Below are 23,742 nucleotides of genomic sequence, written 5' to 3'. Positions count from 1 at the left end.
TAATTATGATGGCACCTTGGGGGGTGCAGCAACAGCACAAAAAGAACTGCTCACGGGATATCATATCCATTATTTTTTCAGTATACATCCTTTGAAATGATGTACATCTCGTTTTGGCTTTCAGGGAGCTGGAGGACTGTAGATATGCTCACAGGAGCCAGTGAGGGAACATGAGAGACTCCAGCAGCATTCTGGGATCAGGCCTCCCTCTCTGCACACAGATACACACACACAGATACACACACACACACACACACACACACACACACACACACACACACACACACACACACACACACACACACACACACACACACACACACACACACCACACACACACACACACACACACACACACACACACACACACACACACACACACACACACACACACACACACACACACACCACACACACAACACACACACACACACACACCACACACACACACACACACACACACACACACACACACACACACACACACACACACACACACACACACACACACACACACACACACACACACACCTAAAAGCCTGGCTCGCATGACTGGCGATCGGCAGAAACAGATTATGGTTATTGATCGCTGCCTGGAGATGGATCTGTGTGTGTGTGTGTTTGTGAGTGTGTGTGTTTGCCAGACCAGAGGATGGGGACTAAGGGCAGTGTGCAAAAACTATTGATTCAGTCCAGTAGGGAGGCAATGTCTCTGAATCAAGGTCAGTTCAGCACTGTCTCACCTATTAGAAACTTGCCGTTTCCTCAATATACACACACACACACACTTTACTCACAACAGTACCCCCATCACAAAGAGCGATGGACGGCACATCAAACTCAAGTGCTTGCTGAAGAGAGAAATGAATCCCAGCTTCTGGGTGGAGACATTATTCCACAGTGACAGTATGAAGGATCTTCATAAAACAGGAAATGGCAGCAGACAGCAAAACCATTCAGTGACAGCCTGAGTTCATGTGACGCAAACACACTTATTGCGTCTTCTATCCGGTATGTCATACACGGCACCATTAATGCAGGAACAGAATTACATCTACGTGTTGTACTCTACTACCCCAAAAAGTGGTAGTTTTCTAAAAAAGTTGTTAAGGCACATTTTGTGTTGTCAATTATTTAAAATGTGGAGTGTAGACTAGTTGCAGACAATACACTTAGAACACACAAAGCCAGACCAGCTGCATTTTCCATCAGGCATATGAATAATAGATGATACATTATGAGCTGTCTGTGGGAGGCTTGTGATATGGTGTCTATGAGGCCAAGGTTTTGTCTTGACTGAAGAAATTGACACAGATTGTAACTGACAATGGGAGAGTACAAGAAAACAACTACACAGATTTCACAAATCCTCACAGTTCAGAGCTGGAGGGAAAAAAGGATGCGATGAGGAGGAAGAAAGGAAGACAGCAAGGGGGGAGTATTTGAAAAACACTCTTACAGCCCGTCTGTGTATTTTCTGAAAATGTGGCTGGTGGTCATTTTTTAATATAAAATCCTATTAGCCTGAGAGATCCTGTGAGCGTTGCGGCAGACTGCTGGAGTCCTCTCGAAGCCTTGTGACAGAGCGAGAGAGGGGGCCACAGCCCCACACTGGCCTTTTATCTGGACACACAGGGGTCATATAGCTTCTCTTTGAAGAAATATTCAACTAATTACCTTGGAGAGTGGCCTCACAGGCAGAGAGCAGACTGTGGATTGTTAAGGCATTGTGAAGGGGTAAACCAAGGATGAGGATTTTCCATCCTTGTAAAAAAAAAAGAAAAACACAGCCGAGACAAAAAAAAAAAATGGGAGGGTCATTGTTCCGACCTGCGATAGATAAAGGGACGCATAACCTGAGAAGATGGAAGAATGACGGCTGGAGACGGAGAAGTGCAAAAGGCTGCAGTAATACAACAGTGATGAAAGCATTTGAAAGATTAGCTGGTTATCGCTTCTGGTCCATACCGGTGCCAGTTAGGACTTAAAATCTAAAACTTGGTCATCACATTTTGGCTGTCCTCACAAGTTCTCAGGCTATGCATTCAAACAGCAGTACAAACAGACATGCAGATACTCATGCTGGCAGTGTGTGTTGCCTGGCACATTCATTCATCTCCTCTCTTGGAGTGTGTGAGGCCTGGCAGCCGCTCAGTGCCAGAGCTCCAGAGGCAGCGCTTATCTCCTCTCATAGATCACGCTGCCTGCTCCTCTGCTAAGGAATGCCAGGTAAAGCTTTTGTGGCCCGGCACAGGCCCGGTACTGTCCCCCCCCCCCCCTCCCCCCAGAGGCTCACAGAGGCCTGTGGCTACCCCCCTCCCTCTGGCACTGAGTGTCACACTGGGCTAATTCACTTGGCGTCGGGTAACAGACATCTGTCACTCAGGATTCCCCTGGGGACACACAGCCAAGGCCTGATATAGGGGTGGGGTGGGGCCAGGGGATGTGATGCACTGTGAAACGCATACAGGCAGGCACATACTTACACACAGCCGACTGTAAACAACATGCGCAGCTGCGTTGTAGGAACGAAAAAGAGGCTTTTTTTGGGTAAATGACTGATACAATGACTTCAGAATAATTCAACAGAATACGTCAATGTCTAAAAACAAAAAAGAGTGGTCTTCCACCCAAATGAAACATCCTCAGGGGAGGTTTCTATAGCAACTGCCAGAGGGGCAGCGTGGTTCTGGTGAGGCGGTGCCGTACATGCTATCCGAGGAGGAGCGGGGCGTTGAGGGAGATCAGGTTTCCCCCTCCAGGGGCCATCCTGACTCTGCCCCCCGTCTCACCCCCCCAACTCAGTGCTGCTGGCATTCACATGCTAATTCATCTCCATTGGTGATTACACTCCCTTTAAACTAACTGACAACTACAGCTGGAGTCAGGCTCTTAACGGCACACTGTTGGCTGGATGGGTGGAGGGATGACAACGAGTATGAGTATGTGTGTGTTTGTCTGTGTGTGCATTTGCTGAGGGTGCTCTTATTTCGGCTCTCCTTGTGCTCCATAAAACGGTAGTGATAGATGATGACACATTATCTGCGCTCCTGCCCAAAACAACCCCAAACAACCTCCCATGCTGCTCCAGGCTGTGAAACAGCCCTGGCCTAATAGCTGTATGTAAATCAGCCAGCCCATAAAGATCAGTGTCAGCACTCAGCTGTGTACGTTAGCTGATGTGACAAGCACGCCACATGTCTCAATGAATTTACCCAAATGAACCACTGGTGGTGTCATGAAATCATTATAAAAAGCCATGTCTGCTCACAACCGTTAATATCTTGGCTGTATGGGTCATCAATGGGGTCTTTTCTTATGAATTGTTCGATTTCTCTGTGCAGATTAAATGTAGCAGAACACATTAGGAGTCAAGGATACAAGCTCTGGTAGAGAGTCAGCCGGGACTTGACAGCTCTGCTGGCATTGACACAGGTGGCCCGCACCAAGCTGGGCAGCAGCGTCCCCGTGATGATGGCGCCATTGAACAGAGGCCCGAAGAAAGGAACCTGGGGAAGTAAAGAAAAAAAACATGAGACATCAAACGCTCAACAATAATCCAAAGTTAACTCACTCAGCGTTCTGTCCTTGTATAAGTAATCTCCCAAAATGTAGGAAAAGGTTAATTAAAATGTGTTTTGTTCTTCTCTTTTTAACCGTTTCTCCATCTGTTTAGGGCAAGGGTTCAAGTTGAAATTGGATTCTTACCTAACTTTGCATGACAACCACACATATCTAATGCGAATCAACGTTAGGAAAATGAAATTAAAATGACAATCAATACAAAACAAAGGCCTCATATTGAGCTACCGAACAAATACAAAGGGGCAATATGCATTTCAGTGGCAGCGTGTGAGTGTGGGTGGCTACACGCGTCTGTTCATGCATATTGGAAGGGGGCCCTTAATCACTGAAGCTCAATGGTCGTTGACCTGGAAGTTGACGTGAATGTCAAAATCTCCAAAAGGTCCTGCTGTCTTCAACTTGGTAGTTCAGCACGTATAATAACCCGACAAATTATACAATAAATGGATTTTAAAGGTGCCATGTCATGCTTTTCCGGTTATTACCCGTCCCCTTGGGTTTTTCTGCATGTAAACGGTCTGCAAAGTCACAAACCCTCAAAGTACACCCTGTAGCGAGTAAAACTCTAACACAGAAAATACCTGTCTGTGCTGCCCCAGGACCAATTGGTCCAAATGGACCAATCCGTGGAGCTCCTCACACACACACACTCACTCACTCAGCCTTATCTTTTCTCAGGCTGCGAGTGTGTGGCGAACTGTGTGGCGAACAGCCTGGCTGTGAGTGTATGTGTGTGCTCAGGCTGAGTTCCGCGGTGTCTCGCAGACCCCACCAGGAAACTACACCAGTAATCCAGCTCACACTGTCCGCTCCTCGAGCCTCAAAGGGCGGAGCAGCGAGCCCCGCAACGTCCCGCCAACACGGCACCCAGACCCCACGCAGCATTCTCATCTGTTTGTCATTACTGGTGTCATTTTCTGGTTGCTAACAAACGCCACTGTAACACATAATCACTGATGTTCCGCTGTAACGTGGTGGACTCATCAGAACAGAGTGGGCGAGCTGACCAATCAGAGCACAGTGGGCTCACAGGGAGGGGGGGAAGGAGCTCCAACAAGGCGTTTACGACAGAGAGTGAATACACATACTACAGAGATGCTGTATGAGAAACCAATGTGATTGGAATTCCATAGAACCTAATAATCACATGCAAGAAGACTTGGGTGACATTGGATAAACTAAAATCAGAAACCTGAGTAGATTACTTTAGAAGGTTCTTGGAGTCGGGGGCAGTTTAAGTGAGAGCATTTTAGATAACTTTTACCGGGTTGCATGGGGTCACGGTTGGGGGGCAGATCAGTGGCTTTCCGCCCTCCTGTGCTCTGGCTGCAGAGACCCTCTACTGAGAATATGTTTTCATTTGTGAACCATCTGCGATCATTGAAGAACTTAACGCACACTTTTCTTTGTGTATTATTTATTAATCTAACAGTCGCTCACAGTTCTTAAGAAATGCAGATTTGTACTATTTAGATCAATTTGATTAGTACAGAGATTTCTTATTGGCAGTAAAGAAAGAGATATGCAACAGAGTTAAAAAAAGGACAAATATTTGAGAGGAAAAAATGAAATATTTAACAGAAAATTCTCAAGATTGTTGGGCTATGACTGTCGAAACCAAGTCCCAAGGAAGTGCCCTGGACGGTAAAGCAAATGTTCGTAGTGGCCACAGGGCGGTACTACAAGATCTGTGTCCAAAAATACTTTTTCCTGTTGACCAACATTGGGAAAGAAATGTCTGTAAATCAGCAGATCATTTTTTTTAAACGAAAGCAACCTCCCAGTACGAAACACTTGTATAGCCCTTAACAAATGTAATCCAGAGTTATTTTCTCTCTCCATTCATTTGGCTGAGCCAAGAGCAGGACACCAGAGGCGGAGCTCAAGCAAAATGCAAGCGTGTACTCTCTATGGGCCCGGATACTTTCAGGCAGGCGAGCCAATTATTGTATTGGTCCTAAAGTGCTACCAATGTTTAATAATTAGCAGTTCCTCTGGAGCTGGTATACTGTCATTATAAAGCTACAATATTATTTCTTACATTAGGTCACGGATCTCTGAAATCGTAGAAAATGTTGTGGATGTATCTGAACATCTGAAGGCAGCCCTTCCCTGAAAGAGACATTTCACTCTCCTCTGGAAGGCCACACATCGAGTGCAGTACTTCAGAGTGGTCAAGATGAAAGCTAGGCAGGAAAGGAGTGCAACCATCTCCGAGAGCACATACCCACAGTATGGGTAATAATGCACAGCTGGAGTATGAGGAACTGAGAGCCTTCAGACAGAAACCATAACAGGGAAAAAGGACGGAGAAATTCATGGCAAAGTCTGAAAAGGAAGCTGAGTAGGGACTGTTTAAACTCAGAGCCTGGAAATTAGTGCAGTGATGAAAATAGCCAGAGCGCTCTTTAGCCTTTTGTGCTTGGCACTTTGTCCTGTTAGTATAAAAGGAAAATAATAATAATAATAATTTAAAAAAAATAAATGTCAAAAAGTAATTTCCCATTTCCAATGACCCTTAATAAAATCTGCAGTGTGCACATGTACCTGTGGTTTCTTCATGATCTGGATGAAATACATGTGGTTCTTCATGGGGTAGATGATGATCAGCACGTCTCCAAAGTCAGTCGGGATGATGCCACGCCGGTAGTCCCTGCTGTGCTCCGACCACACTATGTGCACCTCGTCGTTTCCCAGGTGACGTAGCTGCCAACAAACAAAATCAGTCTAATCAAGTACCTGGCAAGTGCACGTCATTTTCATCCCTAAGGTAAGGTGATGATGACAGGAACACACATTTAGCGAGATTTAGAGCATGTCACCGGGCTCAGCCAGCAAGTAGCTTGGGGCAACCCCTCGTAAAGGGTGAGGAGTGCAATGAGATATAAGGGGTGTGTAGAAGGGGATAATAAAACACAATTCACTGCTGACAGATCAGCAAATGTGCCGTTACTGGCTTTTATCACTGTATACAGAAATATATTATTTAATGCGTTATTCCAATATAAGCACTTTTGTTGGATCTTAAAGATAAAGCATAATTGCAGCAAGTGTGGAAGGTGACTATGAAAACAATGGTTTAAGTAGGAGTCTTAGATTCGCCTCTTTTTATAGCTTTTTTCATAACAAATTTAAATTGCGAACACAAAATTGAGTATGTCAAAAGCAAATAATTCAAATCCAATTGACTTTCCCCCATCAGAGATTAAATTGCTTCCCATTTCCACTCTATTCACGAACCCAAATGAAACTGGGCAGGAGAAGAACGTATGCTTAAATGACAGGAAATTGACTGATGCTAGATTGAAATAGGTAAACAGCTTTCCTCTTTCAAAGTTAAATAGAGGGACACAGCCTCGTTATGTTCTCTGACAAGTGTGGATCAATTATTAGCTGGTAGCCCAGTGATGTTTTCTGGGGGGATCATGGACACTGAAAAGTGAGCCTCTGCTCGGAAGAAAACATCTGCCAATGTACTGTGGGCCTAATGAGCCATTAAGAAACATGCCCTCGCCACCAAAAATGCAATTAGTACATTCTATTATAAACCCTTAATTATGGTAATACGGTAATCTTAAACAAATCCACGGCATGCTGATTACTGGAGCTCGCCAGTTGAGTCTGTCTGTCCAAGGATCAGCAGGTACCAACCAGGTCAGTCACTGGGACAATTTCAGAGAAAATGTTGAATATGCATTTGCTGCAGACAATTAACACTGGGATGTTAATTTGGGTTAAGATATTAGCATTTGGATGAGCTTAATCATGATGCTTATGCTCTAGTCAATCATCTGCTGCACCAACCTATTTACTCCTTTGTTAATCACATCCAAATGTTTGAGACTTCTTTTATAAAAATGTGATTCAAGTCAAAGGCTCTTGTCCAATTAGCCCTTTTTGACCTTCCACTCAGCCAATAGGCTTGACACACATGGAGACAGCAGACCAGAGGACCCCAGAACACAAGAGGCTCCTTATAAAAACAACCTGCAGCAGCCCAGTTAAGCTGCGGTGCCTGGGGGTGAATGTGATAGCTAAGCTAAGGCACTTGTCTATTTCTGTCCACACACACACACACACACACACACACACACACACACACACACACACACACACACACACACACACACACACACACACACACACACACACACACACACACACACACACACACACACACACACACACACACACACACACACACACACACACACACACACACACACACACACACACACACACACACACACACACACACACACACACACACACACACACACACACACACACACACACACACACACACACACACACACACACACACACACACACACACACACACACACACACACACACACACACACACACACACACACACACACACACACACACACACACACACACACACACACACACACACACACACACACACACACACACACAGGCCTGACCCCAACCCTGCAGGTCGCTTCTCTAACCGCATTACTGAAGCCAGCTGCCACTGCTGCAGCCTGCACTGTCCCAAAACCCACAATTGGATTGAGGAATTCATGGTCTTCCCTCTTTTCTTTTTGGTTTGGCTGGTTTCTTTTTCTCCCCTCAACGTTCTTCAAACAGACAATCTGCCCAGCAGAGCTCCCCCATCCGTCACTCCCCCACAGTACGCCTCTATGGTTGCAGGCAGTAAAGTGAGTGACTGCTGGACTAAAAGTGTTATTTTTAAATTGACAGGGAAACATCCTACTTGAACACAGACTAAGCGCTTTTCTCAATCCAATTCTTCGTACCACTTCCTCTTCTCCCGGCCATCTCTTTCCCCGACACATCCATGCAAGCAGCCAGCCTGCCAATTTCTGTGCAGCCTGTAGAGATCTTTGCAAGGTGAGCGTGAGCAATTACAGAAGTTCCCTGTAAAATGAATGGAAGAAGAGTGGTAGCACACTCCGCTCTGGGCCCGGCCGCCCCTGCAGCGCCTCACTCTGGCCAAAGTCAAAATCTTTGCTCACTAATTTTTTGTGGTCACCAAGCACAGATTCAGGATGGTTTCGTAATGAGTAGGGGGTCATTGGTGAAACAAAGAGGGGGAAGGTCTGTGAAGGACTATAGGGGGGTTGAACATGAGGAGAGCCTGATGAATTTCCCTTCTCAGCAGGGTACTGTATGAGAAGATTGGCAGCACGGGCAGGGGCCTTGCGGCTCATTTCTTCGTGCTAACTGCTACTGGTGCACTACAGCTCAGAATCCCACTGCAGAACCCAATCGATCGCTCCTGTGGCGGTAGCAGGAATTGGATAAAAGGATCCTGCCGGCATCCGGCCGGCGCCTGCCCTAGCAGGGAGAGCTAATGGCTGAATCCAGGCCCTGGTCACAGCACACAGGGAGGGGGGCAGGGGCTAGCAGAATCATAGTCATTACCGCAGCGGCACATGCCCTCTCTTCACTCACGCGCCTGCAACTCTCTACTCCTCAGGCCTGCCTGGCCAGGGTCACTAATCAATGCCCGCACTCTGGAGTCACACCTCCTGATCACAGCTTAACACAGGGCTGAAGGCTACAACAACATACTGCTATGGGCAGGCCGGCCTGTGTAGCCATTTCACCGCATCATTTTCTCCTTTTTCTCTACATACTCTTGGCTTGAGGAGTGCAAAAATGACAATGACATAATACATGAATCCAAATGTCACAGACAGGAAGGAACTGTCAACGTTTATCATTACATAGGATAAAAAAAGATAATCAACACAAACAAGATTTTTATTTTACCTTTTTGGTAAGGCAGTCAGAGTCAGATGGCATGCGAGTGGAGACGTGGAAGATGGTTTCCACGGTGGAGGTAGCATAATAAGGAGCCGTCAGACCCGTACTGCCATTCCTCTGGAGGCCTCCCATAAAGCCGCAGTGTGTGGCCAGGTCCACCTGAGGGACACATGTACAATTGAGTGTGAGTGTGTGCATATTTAGGCAGTATGTGTGGATACATAAGATGTGTTGATTTGAGGGTGTGGTTTTTGGCACCTCCCATCCCAGTCCTGACACAAAGTCCTCATAGGCCTGGCTGCCCGCGCTGTTAGACAGGATGGAGCACTTGTCCTCTTGGCCTTCTCCAATGTAGAACACAGCGATCTTGTGTGTTTCTCGACTACAAAACAAATCATGGATTTGAAAAGAACAACCAGAACAGACATTTTTTAACAGAACTTGAAAAGCTTCTCACTCCAGTGGCCACCTCAGATGATTGATGCTTTGCAAGTCAAAACACTTATGGAGGTAAATTGTGTGTAAATCTAATTTGTAGTTTAATTTGAGTTGTATACAATCAGGAGAGTAGAATGAGCATTTTTTTCCCACTATCTCAGCAGCTCTAACCTGATTTTGAAAAAGGATGCCAGCAAAGGCCCCCTTTCCCTACTTTCCCTGTTGCCATGGCAGTACATCATGCTGGGGTAGATTTAGGGCACTTTGCATGCTTGCGCACAGGTTGTTATTGCCCAACCAAGGCTGGCCATCTGGGAGAATAAAGTCCAGTCCTGAGGGAAATCTTTAATAAGTTCCTGTCATCAGCAAAGTGTGGTGTACTTAATGATCAGACTAAGAAAGACAGAGTTATTGTGGGAGACTTCCAGGGCTGTGATCAACAGGAGATGGTACTAATTAGAAAGATCTTTGGGGAGGAAGGGAGGGAGTGAAGGGGAGGGGAAATATATTCAGCTTGGAGCAACTGTATGATGCATCATTTCAGTTAATTTCTAACAGGTTTACTGCAAGACTGTCTCATGATTAGCAGAAGTATATGAATACAAACAGAATATATATTGTGTCAGATTAAATATATAAAAGTATTACCATTGCCTGGAATCCAAGTTCTTCAATTCCCTTAAAAGTTTGGAGTTTTTCTTCAGCAAATGGAAACTTTTCCTGTTAAACAAAAAAAGTCTCGATTACATTTTCAATTCTGAATATAAAAAGCATGGTAGCAACAACTAGCTGCTGTTGGAAAAAGGGTTTAATCTACTAGAAAATTGAGAAAATAGTGGAGTTTCGTTTAGCAGACAAGATTAACAGAGGGAAAAAAAAGGCACAGGTGCGAACAGCAATCTCCTTCTTGCTGTGGGCCCGTTGCACGGTCACCATTAAGAGGTGTAAGCTTTTAATTTACGGGAAAGCACATCAAAGATGTGGCTCTGCGAGGTGGACCTTAGTGAAAACAGCTGGGCACCTTTACCGTGTGGAGAGGAGATTAAGTCTCTCTAGACTCCGCAGTGCTTTTAACTGTGCTCTTTCTCTCTTTGAGTAACGAGCCAGCAGCTGAGTTACTTAAGGGAAGTAGGTAACTAGTTAAGGAGGAAGGAAGTAACTCTGACTCGTACTGCTTGAATTTAAGATGAGAGCAGAGAGAATGTTAAAGAATTACATCAAAACAAATAATCAACAGGCTATAGAATAACTTCTAAGAACCCTACTTCTTGTTTGCGTCTTTCTTCGTCTACAGTGCAAACCAGGTAGCTAGTTTCGGTTTGTAGCGTACCTGCGGTCCCAAGAGTTCATGCCAAGGTCATTGAGCAGCAGCCGGCAGAAGTAGAAAGGAGCTTTTGGTTCCTGGTGGGACGGTTCACTCTGGCAGGCAGCCTTAAAGCTCAAGTCAGCATCCCACCTCCTCACCTGCTCCTCCTCCTGCTGCATCTGACGCAAGATTGCCTCCATGATGGCGCTCTCTTGCTCCAAGTTCATGCCATGCGGGGAGGGGGCTGGCTGGTTTAGCCTGAGCTGTGGTACGGGGAGGCATTCTGGGCTGCTGTGGCCCAGGTCCTCCAAAAGCGTGTCCAATATATCCAACCCTTCCTCCTCGTAGCAGTCTGACAGCGAGTCGGAGACTGAGCAATGGTTTTTGTACGGTCCATTTGTTGGAGAGTCAGGCTGGTTTCTGCTGTGAGGGTCATGAGAGGTGACGACTGCATCAAAAACGCCTGCGTCATCACAGTCGTCATGGTTGGTGCAGTAGAGGATTGCGCCATCCCACGAGTACTTCCCAGAGATGTCGCGGACGATCACACGTACTTGGGAGGAAGATTTGGGGGGCTGTCCGACGGCGGGGGTCTCTGCAGGGATCTGCAGGTAGGACACCAGCGTGCTGTCGTTGAACACAAACAGCTGGAGGTTTGGGCTTTTGAAAACCTCGGAGGACAGCTCGGACGACTCCACATACGGGTTGTCGTGGTTCTCGCTCACGAGGCTGTGGAGAAGGGCCGGGCCGCCGCTCAGCGGGTGGTGGCCCAGATGGTTCACCAGGTGGGTCATGACCATCCGTGCTGTCAGGGGAATCAGCTCCATGTTCCGACGACGCTTTTCTGGGGGGAAATGATGGCAGGAAGATACATATACTTAGACAGTCTCTGAAGTAAAACACACGTAAGAAATTGTAAAACATGGTAAACGGCTTTAGCTGACTATGAATATTTCACATCAAAACTATGTATACCAACAATGATGCTAATTTGTGACGGAAGCATTACTGGTTTAATAAAAAGTTTGAATAGATCGACGCAGGTAGAGGTAAACCAACTACCGGGATCATATTTGCCCAGAATAGTTGAATAGCCTATTTACGCAGTACATCGATCACAGCTTTCTTATTGTGAAAGGTAAGAACAACAGGAAAGGATCTGCTATGTGCTACCTTTTTCAAAGTTGACAAGGGTAATACAATGAGCTGTCATCATTTGGACAATGTCATTATTCGGAATGTAAAAGCAAAAAAAATGTTTCTCCGTCTGCAGCACCTCTTTTCACCCTCTGTCTCAGGGGTTCCCAACCTTTTTTCCCAAGAGCCCCCCCAAATGACTCCTGTTGGGAGGGCCGCCCCCCCCCCCCACACACACACTCAGCGGTGATTAAAGTTTCAAAGTCTCAAAATGCTACAACTACTGTCACAAACTGGATGAATGTGAAGTATTTTGTTAAAGGAGGATGAAAGCGTAATTAAGGAGCACTATTGGAGTGACTTTGATGGTTATTGGACTCAGGATTAATTCATTTGGATTCCTGCTGTATGAAGAAATTAAAGGACGCAAGTGGAAACAATTCACAAAGGGATTAAACTGTTTAAAACACATGCTCAAAGTAAGCCGGATTTTGCCGATGTGTTTATGTGGATTCCAAAGTCGTAAATAATCTACAAAATGGACGAGACCGATCTCATCGGTACGCCCCCCAGGTTGGGAACCACTGCTCTGTCTGAATCCAGAGCCCAGTCTACTCTGATTGGTTAGCTGGCCGGCTCTATTGGTATACTGCTTATACATGTCCCGCCCCTTAGCCTATCACGTGCAATGTGTTGGAGCTTTATCCAATATAGGCGCATGTGTTACATAGTGATGTCACTATGTCACGGATGTTAACAATGGAGTCCAATGGAGGCGTTTTAGGCGGGGGGAAGGGTTTGGTGTGTGTAGGAGATACACTTTGGGACCTAGCTTTAGCAGACGATTTACATGCACACAATATATAACAAACGACAGGAAAGGGACCGTTTAAAGTACTAATGACATAAACAACACACTGAGAAACAATTGGCACACTAATCGCCTGAAAAAAAAAAAGGCATCAGCGTTAAGGCCTATTAAATAATCAAACGCATACTTTGCTAACCGTATCCCAAAAGCTCCATGTTTGTGTGTAGACAAGCAATCATCTCAGTTAGTTCGTTTTTATACAAAGCCAAATCTCATTTATGATTACTAATAGGTGTACTTTATTCATTTCTCACAATAGCTTGGCCGGCACACCTCTAAGTAGGTCTCTAATCAAAAGAGACAACTTTGAAAAGCCCATTGAGTCTTCTTAGAATGGACAAACGTTGAGACTGGCTGAGTGCTAATGAGAACCACCATCTTTGCAGGCTGCTCAATAGGACTCTACTTAGTGAATTGCATTTATGTAAATGCACAGGTTTTTAGTCCCAAGCGAAAGGCATGCGGTGCTTTATTCTGCAGTGATGTGGGAAAAAACAAGGAGATGCACTCTTACATTGTGACAGTGCTATCAATACCATCATCCCCCATCAAAGTGGAGAAAGCTCTTTAGAAAGCAGGCCAAGCTGCATTAGAGATGCACTAGCCCTTTGATGTGACTTGATCAATATGAGGTGGGGGACATGAATATAACCAGGCCGGCTCTCTTTGGTTTGCCCCTTTGAAAGTGTTTTGTTATTTCTACTAAGAACATGGGCACCAGAAACAGATAGGTGTGGTGAAATGTTTCAGGCAAAAGCTCCTGTTCAAATGTCTTGCATTGTTTCAGTACACTGCATTTTGTATTTGGGCTCTAAGGACTTTTCAGAAGTTGAGGGCATGGGGCAGAGAGGAATACATTGCCTAATGGAATCACAAGGTCACAAAAAAAGAAGAAAAAACCCCATAATGGGTCTTCTCTCTAGGGCTGAGTACTAATGCGAACATTCCTTTCCCTGTGATGGTTGATATCCTTTTCATACTTTTAATAAGATATTGACATTTAATGGAGAGGCTCCAAATGGATGGGCTTTTCAGAGTTTGCTTTTACCTCTAATCCTTTTTTTGGGGATATTTGTTCTGTGGTCTGTGGTCAGAAGCACAGGAACGGAAATGAAGAAGTGTGTCCCAAAATTGACCAGAGATAGTCCTCTAAGCAGTGATGTGACAGATATCAGACACACACACACAAATGCTCACATGCTATACAACCAATAAATGGCCATTGCCGTTTTATCTGCCAGGCCAGTGCAATCTCGTGCACAGCGGGGGGGGGGGGGGGGAAGGGGGAATCAGGAAGGCTCCATTTCCTTACCCTCAGCGACTGTGAGCAGGTTGCCGAAGTCGGAGGAGGTTGTCTGGGAGGGTGGGGGCTCGAAGCTCTTAACCTGACCCAACATGAGGTCATAGTCGGGCGACAGGTCCGACAGACTGAGCAGGTAGTGGCTCTGTTGGGTGTGCAGGGTGGAGCCCGACACACAGCAGTGCAGCACCTGAGGAAGAGCAGGAAAAGGGGTGAGGATTCAGATGGAATGTTCCATCATTTCTAATCTCGTACTACACGGACAGTTCGGCGTTCTGTCCCCAGAATCAGAACTAAACATGGAATTCCAAATATCTGGAACAAACTCCCACAAACCTGCAAGTCCGCTGCAACTCTTACTATTTTTTTTATTCAGGTTCTGGCATACATTTTTTTTGTGCTGCTTTTTATTGAACTATTCCTATCTTACACTGCACTGTTACTTTTATGCATGTATTTTATGCCTGTGTTATTCTATATTAGCTTGTTTTATGTTTATTTATTTTTGTCTTTGCTTTTAATTGGCTGTTTTGAAATGCCATTTTAAAATGTGTGTCCGCTGCACATTTCCTATCGCTCTTAATATCTTTTTATTTTTGAAAAGCACTTTGAATTGCCTTGTGTTGACAGTGATAGGCGATGACTGAACTTGAACTTCGATATGTATAGTGTGTGTGTGTGTGTGTGTTGTGAGCCGATGCACAGTGACACTCCTGCAGGCCTGCTCCAGAGTGACATGATCCAGGAGCATGAAAGGGGAATATAAGGTGCATTTACATCATAAGGCGACGGAAGGAGGGAGTGAGGTAGGGGGGGGGGAAGAGAAAAGCGAGGGGACTTTATTGCCACTAATCCATTTCTCCTGTGATGTGTGAGTGTATCGATCTACATAACAGATGGCAGAGCATCCGTTGGCAGGGCTAGATAAGGCGCACTGGGGCAGTTGATTAGAGCCATTGGACAGGTTTACACTGTTTGATTTAATTAAGACTTTATCCCTGTGCTCAGCTCCCACCACACACACACACACACACACACACACACACACACACACACACACACACACACACACACACACACACACACACACACACCACACACACACACACACACACACACACACACACACACACACACACACACACACACACACACACACACACACACACACACACACACACACACCACACACACACACACACACACACACACACACACACACACACACACACACACACACACACACACACACACACACACACACACACACACACACACACACACACACACACCTGTATACTGTATAATCCGAGTGGAGGTGAGGTGCCGCGTATGAGAGGGTGAAACATATGCCTAATGTATGTAAATGAGGGGGGGCCTCTCATTCAGAGTAGAGCAACTTGGGTAAAGCCATGCGAGGGCTAATCCCATTCAGTACACACATACGCTCCATCTTGGCTGAGAGACGCTGTGAGAGGCAGCCTGGCCCTGCCATCTGAAACAGTATTGTGTGGGGCAATGTAGACAGTATGTGGATGATTCTGCCGAACAGACCTCTGGGTGCATGGGGGGGAGGGATTGTGAGGCTTGAGGCTGAAAAGACCTGAACCAAACAGCTGCTACACCAAAGCCCCAAAGAGCTTCCTCTGTGGAGAGGTGGAGAGACAGAAAGGGAGGAGGTTGGTGAGGGGGGGGGGTTGGGAGACCCACAGCTGTGCTTGACAACTAAGTGACTGCACTTTCGCATAGCAACAGTTCCTGGAAAGTAAGGCACAGTGCTTACTGTAGTTGGAGGAGGCACATACGGATGCATGAGTATACGCCTGTGTACACATATACATCCAATCATAACAACGCAAACAGAGGCATACAGGTGTGCACGTGGACAAATGGACCTGTTCTTCTTTCCCTCACATAAATACACACACTCACACACAGAGACGCGTAGTGCAGCTGGCTGCCGGGGAAGCGAAAAGAGCAGATGGAGAAGCTAGAGCAGATCTCCAATGAGCTCTAATGCAATGTCGCTTTTTACATCGATCTGCATGCTGTTAAACACTTTTTCTCACTTCATCTCAGAACCAATAGCCTGACAACCTTTTCATTAGCTGGGTACCATTCTTGTGCTTGATGTGTTTGGTATTTAACAAGGTTTTTTATTTTATTTTTTATCTGAAATTGTAATTAAAGGAAGGTGAAGCATGAAAAGCCCTCCCTGCTACATTCTCCGTGACACTAGCAGTGATGCAATAAAAGTGAGATGTTTCCAATTAGGGAAGCTATTCTCCGCTCGCTGTAGAGAATAATCAGCAGCCGAGGTATCTGCAGAGAAGTATAGATTTCAGTCCACTCCTGACATGGCATTAATATTGTCACACCTTGCGATGCCCTTGCCTAATATATTATTTCCAATGAAACCCAGAGGGGCCATTGTCTTTTGTTTAGCTGATAGACAACCAATCACGCCTAATTGTCTTTGCTTTCATAGCAGCTGCAGTCGCTCTCATATTAAGACATATTCCATTCAAATCTCCAGGACAAGCGTTTATAGCCCGAGCTTATCAACTGGACAATGGGTCCTGTTTGAATAATTGGACCATTTCTTATCAGGGGTGACATCCTTACAAAGATCTGCCGTTGACCGCATCTGCCCAGACAGGAGGGAATGAATAATACCTCCTTCATTTGTGCCTGAAGCTTGGCCCTCTTCCTCAGGGTCAGACTATAGAATACAAGGCTAGTGGGACAGATACACTAGAGTAACTAGAGTGGGTACTGCATATTTTTAAATTCATAATATAATTTATATTTGTAAATGCAGTATGCTACTACAAAGCAAGTTGCAAGGGTTTCCTGCATATGATAAATGGACAGTCAGCTATGGCGGTTTCTCTTATGCTGTGCCACTATGATGTTAAATGAGGCATAGTCATGAGGTCACGGTGGAGGTGAGTCTAATTAAAGTGGCAAGCCCATTTTGTGGGTAATAGAGGGGGGCGGGGGGTCAAAGCTGGAGTTATTGTGTTTGCGGATGAAGACTATGTATTATTCAGAAGTTATTGGAAATCACCAAGAAGCTAAAGTGGCCGTTCTTCAAAAAAAAAAAAATGTTGCCCCCCCAGCTGCCAGGGAGGCTACCCACCCTGTAGATGTAGTCCAGCAGCGGGGCCTTATGGGATGTGCGGTCCTCCGGAGAAGGCATGGTGATGGGTTCCAGCAGCAGACTCAAGGGAACAGCCATGCACCAGTCCAACAGGCAGAGCAGCAGGGACACCATCAACTGAGGAAGTGAGAAACACATGTTGGTCATCAAATAAAACAAAAACAAGTGTATATAGCAAAAAAGGAGCTGTGCCGTTCCTGAGAAACATTAAAGTGCCCTTATCATGCTATTTTTAGGCAATAGCATAGTTCTCAGATATATAACAAAATATAAAAAACATGTCTATGAAGTGTTTTGCTCAAAATACCAAACAAAAAATTGATTAAAAAAAAGGAGGGGGCTGAGCTCATGCGGGAGATGCTACCGGCAGATACTGCGGTGATGAAACGCCATATCATGGATTATCAAGGATTATTTCTGAAACAGTATGGAGCTCAAAGGCTTTCTCTCTTGCCGGTTATACCACAAGGTGAGTTCCTTTTTATTTCCTGCTTCTTCACACACATGCTCTGTGCAGCACAGGTTAGCTCTGAGTGTTAGCGATGCTAATGTAAACATGCACCGACCATATTACGTCCAAAACGGTCGGGCATTGTTTCTGATAGCAACATTTCTGATAGGGCCGTGAGTGTAAAGCAAGCCTTCATTTCCGATATTACGTCATATCGGACGCAAATCTGAATCAGCTCCGTTATAGCCCGGTTTTTAGAGATTCGGGTACGGAGGAAAAGAGAGAAGGTTTTATTTTCTGGCGCTGCGTGAGTTCCCCGACGCACCGGGGACACATATTTATGTATAAAAGACATCAAAGAGTGCATTTTGCATGATAGGTCCCCTTTAAGCAAATAGAGGAGAGCGGCGAAAAAAAAATAAAGAGCTAGACAGATATAAAGAAACATTCCTCTGCAAATGCTCCATTCCAACATGATTGATCAAGGGCCTTTAGATCTCAGCCGTGTCGCCTCCTTTCAAACATGTACCTTTTTGTCAGCCTCCACTGTTGAGTGCTCCGCGCTCGGCAACAAAAAGGCTATTGTGGCCACAAAGATCTGTGTTGGGACAAAACCAGGAGGAAGATAATTGGATGACACACTCATATTCATCAGCTGAGTCAGGGCTGTGTGCTCAAATGTATGTGAAGCCAAGGGATGTGGAGTATGCATATTTGTTAGTAAGACTTTTGAATCCTAAGTGGCTTGATAGGAATTTCTTACTTATGAATATATGTTCTCGGAGACCTCTAATGGCTACTGACAAAACACTGTGTGTGTATGTGTGTGTGTGTGTGTGTGTGTGTGTGTGTGCGCGCGTGTGTATGTGTGTGCGTGCGTGTGTGTGCGTGTGTATGTGTGTGCGTGCGTATGTGTGTGTTACCTCAATGATTTTCTTAGGTAGAGTGGGCTCTAGCCTCTGGAGATGTTCCCAGTGAGAGATGAGCAGCTGGAACACGTCACAGGCCACTTGAGCCACAGCTTTGTTTCCAAACTGCACGAACAAACAAGTAAAGGACGGGACACAAACAGTTCAACGATGCATAGCTTATTTTATAATAAGCTGCATTAACATACGGAACATTTTAGACATTTAACAAATATTTTAATGCTATACATGTACATTCTCGGGCCAGGGGAACGCTTGTTATTGCATCTGCCTTGACATTTTTGCTCTGGCACTATATACATTCAAAATATATCATAGATATCAATCAGATTTTCTTTATTGGTTGATTGAGAAATCCTAAATCTAAGGCATTGTGTTCTTAATTGGTGCAAGCCGGTCCATAATTTCTCAATCTAAGCTATTTGAAAAAGCATTAAATCAAGCATATAAGTAAGCATTAAGTGTCTGTTTAAACTGTCCAAATAACCACATACTAAATAGGAACACTGGAGCCTTTTACAATGTTCATAATCTGTGAGATCAGATTCAAATCATCTAAACAGAAAAAGAAACTTTAAAATGCTCAAAAGTGACTGGCAAGTTCAAGTAGGATTCATTTTTAGAACTAGGATACAGATGGACCAATATTTCTTATATTTACATTAAAGGTCCCATGTCATGGCCATTTCCACTGATCATAATTCCGTTGTTGAGGTCTACTAGAATAGATTTATACTGTGCAATTTTCCAAACTCACATTGGTTTCGCATACAGCATCTCTGTAAAGTATGTGTATTCACTCTCTCCACTAAACGGCTCCTTGCAGCTCTTGCCCCCCCCTCCCTGTGAGCCCAGTGTGCTCCGATTGGTCGAGACCAGTCGGGACGTTGTGAATCGTGCTAAGCTCCGTGGAGGTGTAATTTCCTTGTTTAGCGATACACAGCGAAACACAGCCAAACTCACCCTGAGCACACACAAAGTCACAGCCGAAGTAAAAACAATAAGTGTGGCTTGATATTGAGTAAGAAAAAGGTTGATAAACGCTGTGAGGGTCTGCAGAGAATTTCGCCGCGATCCCAACTGTCTGTCATCAGCCTGCAGCCAGGGAGGAGAGATCAGCAGAGCTGCATGCACTGAGTGTGTGTGTGTGAGGAAGTCCGTGGATTGGTCAATTTGGACCAATCAGCGGGGGCTTAACGTAACGGCTCCGCGGACGTAATGTAACGGCTCCACGGATTGGTCCATTTCGTTCCGGGGACGACATGACATCATGATGTCCCCGGAAGAATCAAATGAACAGTGACGTATCTCCAACGAGGCGTTTTGGGGAGGTATTTTCTGTTTTAGAGTTTTACTCCCTACATCAGGGGTCTTCAACTAAAATTCAACGAGGTCCAGTTAGAGAAAATGTCCCCATGCAAAGGTCCGGAACATCAAAATGTCTAACTTGCTTCATGAATTAGTGTGATATATATTGAAGTGACCTGTAGCTTTATCAACGTCTGCATAATCAACAACTGACTGCCAATCAAATAAAGAAAGTACAATTCAAAAACAACAATATGTATTGACAATTAACATTAAATACTGTGGATATGTGTAATGTTCCTCTCGGGCTGCATTTACAAATAAAATAGAGAAAATAAATAAAATAGCTTTTGAAAATATGTGCATCTTAAAAGTGCTTAATTTTAGATAAATAAAATAAAGTGTAGCAGCAGCTTGAGTGTCCCTTTTTCTTTGTTAACCGTTTCACATCATGACTTAACAGTTTCAACCGATTATAGAACAATATCAGTCTTTACACATCATAACAATTGAACAGTTTCAAAGTTTCTCTTTCTTTCCCTCTTATATTGCAGTCCCCCACTCACTTTTTTTAAATTCAGTGTGAGAATTGAGCTTGTCCTGCCAGGAGTTTGTAAATCTGGGCTGACATGGAGTCAAGTTGTACTTTTTACAGTATTACGGCTTCTACAGATGACATTTTTTAATGGATTTTTTGTCAAAGCACTTAAGCTATTCATTGCTATCGGGATGTTAAGCGCATTCCATGGAATATAACAAAAAGTGTATCTCGAGCCGGTTTCTGAAACTTACCTACCCCACCTTTAAGTTAAAAATGAAGGGTTTTTATTATTATTTACAGCAGGGGTGGGGAACCTTTTTCCTTTCAATTTTTACAACATCCTCCGAGGGTCGTACAAATTATTGAACTCAACCTTTGCTTAAAATATTGAAGTTAAAAGCATCAATCTGGTACACTTTGAGAGCAACATTAAGAGATCTATGGATACATCTCTCAACATCCATATGAAACAGAACTGTAAGCATATTTTTCTTTTTTGATATTTTACAAATCACTCCCCTTTTAAACTCTATTCTTGTTATTTTTAACAACTTTGTTGTTACTGTCATATAGTATTTTATACCAGTTTTTCATTTAGTCTCATTAATAACTATAATGACCATATCAAGGTGTGCCTTAACCTCACTGAGCTGAGGATATTTGAGCCTCTCAGGAAATAGCTCTCTTCCACCTGGTTGTAGAAAAGCTCTTTAAATTCGTTAGCATAGCTAGCTAACCAGATGCTAATAACAACAGATCGCCACTGTGTTTACAACTAAAGACACAGCCACGCAAACACTGCGGCATGTGTACGGCTCCTTATGGATTATTATCCTTATATGCAATATTTTAAGGGCTGGAGCGGCGTTCCGGTGCTCAGCACTCCTTTCAGACGAGACATATACCCAACCCAGTCTCACGGCATTTCACGATTTTTAATCTATTGATTCGTGTTCACCATCACGATTTGCCCCTTTTTTTCGTGTTGCACAGCACGATTTTAAAAGCAATGTATTTCTACTGGTAACGTGTTTCGTGCCTGCAGGCTGCAGCACGTCTTTTTCTCCGGTCGGGTCGTGGAAGACCGGAAGCTGTGTGGTTCATAAAAACATGTTCTTACTCAATATCAAGCCACAATTATTGCTTTTATTTTAAATCGTATAATTTCGGACTTTTGTTGCTGTCTGTGAGGAAAATAAATGGGGCTCAGAGCCTCAGGATACTGAAATCCTTATTTTTTCATATTTTTTTCCTTCTAATTTGTTATTCTTTTCAAAATAACACACTGTTATTTACTCACCAATAACACACACCTATCCTTGCTTTTATTTATTGGTTTAATTCCATAACCTCGGGCTTTTTTGGTGTCCGTCAGGAACTGAATTTCAAAATAAAAATAACCGGAAACAGACGTAGGCCTGTAAGGGACATTTCGAGCATCATTGCGATTGTCAACATTTCTGAGTTTAGGATGGCCGAAGACACTACACTACCCATAATCCCCAGCTATCGTTTAGGACTACAGTTCCCGTAAGGTTACGCAGAGCGTCAAACAGCTGTGTGAAATGGAACGAAACCACGCCAGACTATCCAAAACTAGAATCGAACACCCCCCCAGAACTACACATGCTGGCTATTGTGTTTCGCAAAATGTTCTATGGGACGTCTCTACTGAACGTTTTCGTTTTTCCCACAATTAGAAGTTGCCATTATTAAACACATTGGTGTTATCAAATGTAAAACATATAATTAATGAATGGGTGAAAATCGCTTGCTTGTCCATAATGCGCAGCATTAATATATAGCATTAATATATACCCACATGACAGCTCATTGCTACTTTGTAATTCTACTCCACTACAATTCAGAGGTTAACCTGGTATTTTTACTCCACTGCATTTATTTGAGTTACTTTGCAGATTCTGATTAATTATGTGAAATATAAACAACCCTTAAATCAGACTTTAGTTACACCTGAGTAAAATTCAGGTAAGGTGATTGTCAAGTGCCAACAATCAGGAGAGATATTTGATAGTTGGTGCTTGAGAAGACTAAACATGTATCTGCAATTGACATGAATGGAAACGAGTAATAAAGTATATTCATTACTCGTTATTCTCTACTAATAGTTAATTAAAGACTGTATATTATGGCTATTTTGCACATCCCTTTCAAGATTTTCAAAGGTTTATTGACATATCATACACAACTACGGTGTAGTTATGCAATGAATGAAAAACTTGGGTCACAGGTTCCTCAACAGTGCATTACAAGACATCTATCAATATGTGTGTACCTCCACCATTAAACTGTCATATTCTACATGTCTTATTCTATCTACATACATAAGAGTATAATTAATGTGTATAATATCAGTTAGAATAAGTGCTTCAACATAGTTAACATTGCAGGAAAGCAATATATTAGACGTTAAGTACTTTGTCAGGCTTAATATTTAATATGTAATGTTTAAATAAAGGTTAATCCGTTTTTCTGTTTTGCACCTCCTCCTATTAATATCTGTGTACATCCTGCACTAAACTGTTTTATTGTAGAGATCACTTATAGTATCTTCTTGATTTTGTATATTCTATATTTCTATATTTATACTTTCCCCCTATGAAAGTATGTACTCTTAATATTTTTTTAATCAAATATAACACATACAAACAATAATTAAATAACGTGCTTTAACCACTAGGAGGTGCACACAAGGTGCACACAGCCATAATAACTTTGTATTATTAGTGTGTATGTACAACATCTGAAGATGTATAGTTTTATGCATGCTTTCACATCATTTTACAGCATATTGCTATACTATTTCAGACTCAGTATTTACATTCTTACATTCAAAGAAAATCAGTAATATCTTTGAAAACTACAGTCCTTTTTTATCAGCTGTGCACCGTTATGGTGTAAATATAACCTATCTATGAATTAGATCAAATGT

General features: G+C 43.8%; 1 protein-coding gene across 3 annotated transcripts in view; it reads right to left on the bottom strand.

Annotated features, from left to right (window-relative positions):
* Positions 1-23,742, bottom strand: part of ralgapa2 (Ral GTPase activating protein catalytic subunit alpha 2) — a 103,585-nt gene that overhangs the window by 23,170 nt on the left and 56,673 nt on the right. For all 3 annotated transcript variants that reach the window (XM_034111044.1, XM_034111046.1, XM_034111047.1), the window contains 10 exons: positions 18,935-19,045; positions 18,541-18,609; positions 17,540-17,677; positions 14,410-14,587; positions 11,114-11,933; positions 10,432-10,503; positions 9,604-9,727; positions 9,352-9,504; positions 6,133-6,291; positions 3,382-3,509 (listed from right to left, as the gene is read on the bottom strand). In XM_034111044.1, coding sequence (XP_033966935.1) covers positions 3,382-3,509; positions 6,133-6,291; positions 9,352-9,504; positions 9,604-9,727; positions 10,432-10,503; positions 11,114-11,933; positions 14,410-14,587; positions 17,540-17,677; positions 18,541-18,609; positions 18,935-19,045 — 1,952 coding nt within the window. The remainder of the gene's footprint in view (positions 1-3,381; positions 3,510-6,132; positions 6,292-9,351; positions 9,505-9,603; positions 9,728-10,431; positions 10,504-11,113; positions 11,934-14,409; positions 14,588-17,539; positions 17,678-18,540; positions 18,610-18,934; positions 19,046-23,742) is intronic.

The sequence above is a fragment of the Pseudochaenichthys georgianus genome, chromosome 22 (assembly GCF_902827115.2).
Source record: "Pseudochaenichthys georgianus chromosome 22, fPseGeo1.2, whole genome shotgun sequence".
Taxonomy (NCBI): Eukaryota; Metazoa; Chordata; class Actinopteri; order Perciformes; family Channichthyidae; genus Pseudochaenichthys; species Pseudochaenichthys georgianus.
This window is presented reverse-complemented; position numbering and strand designations above follow the sequence as displayed.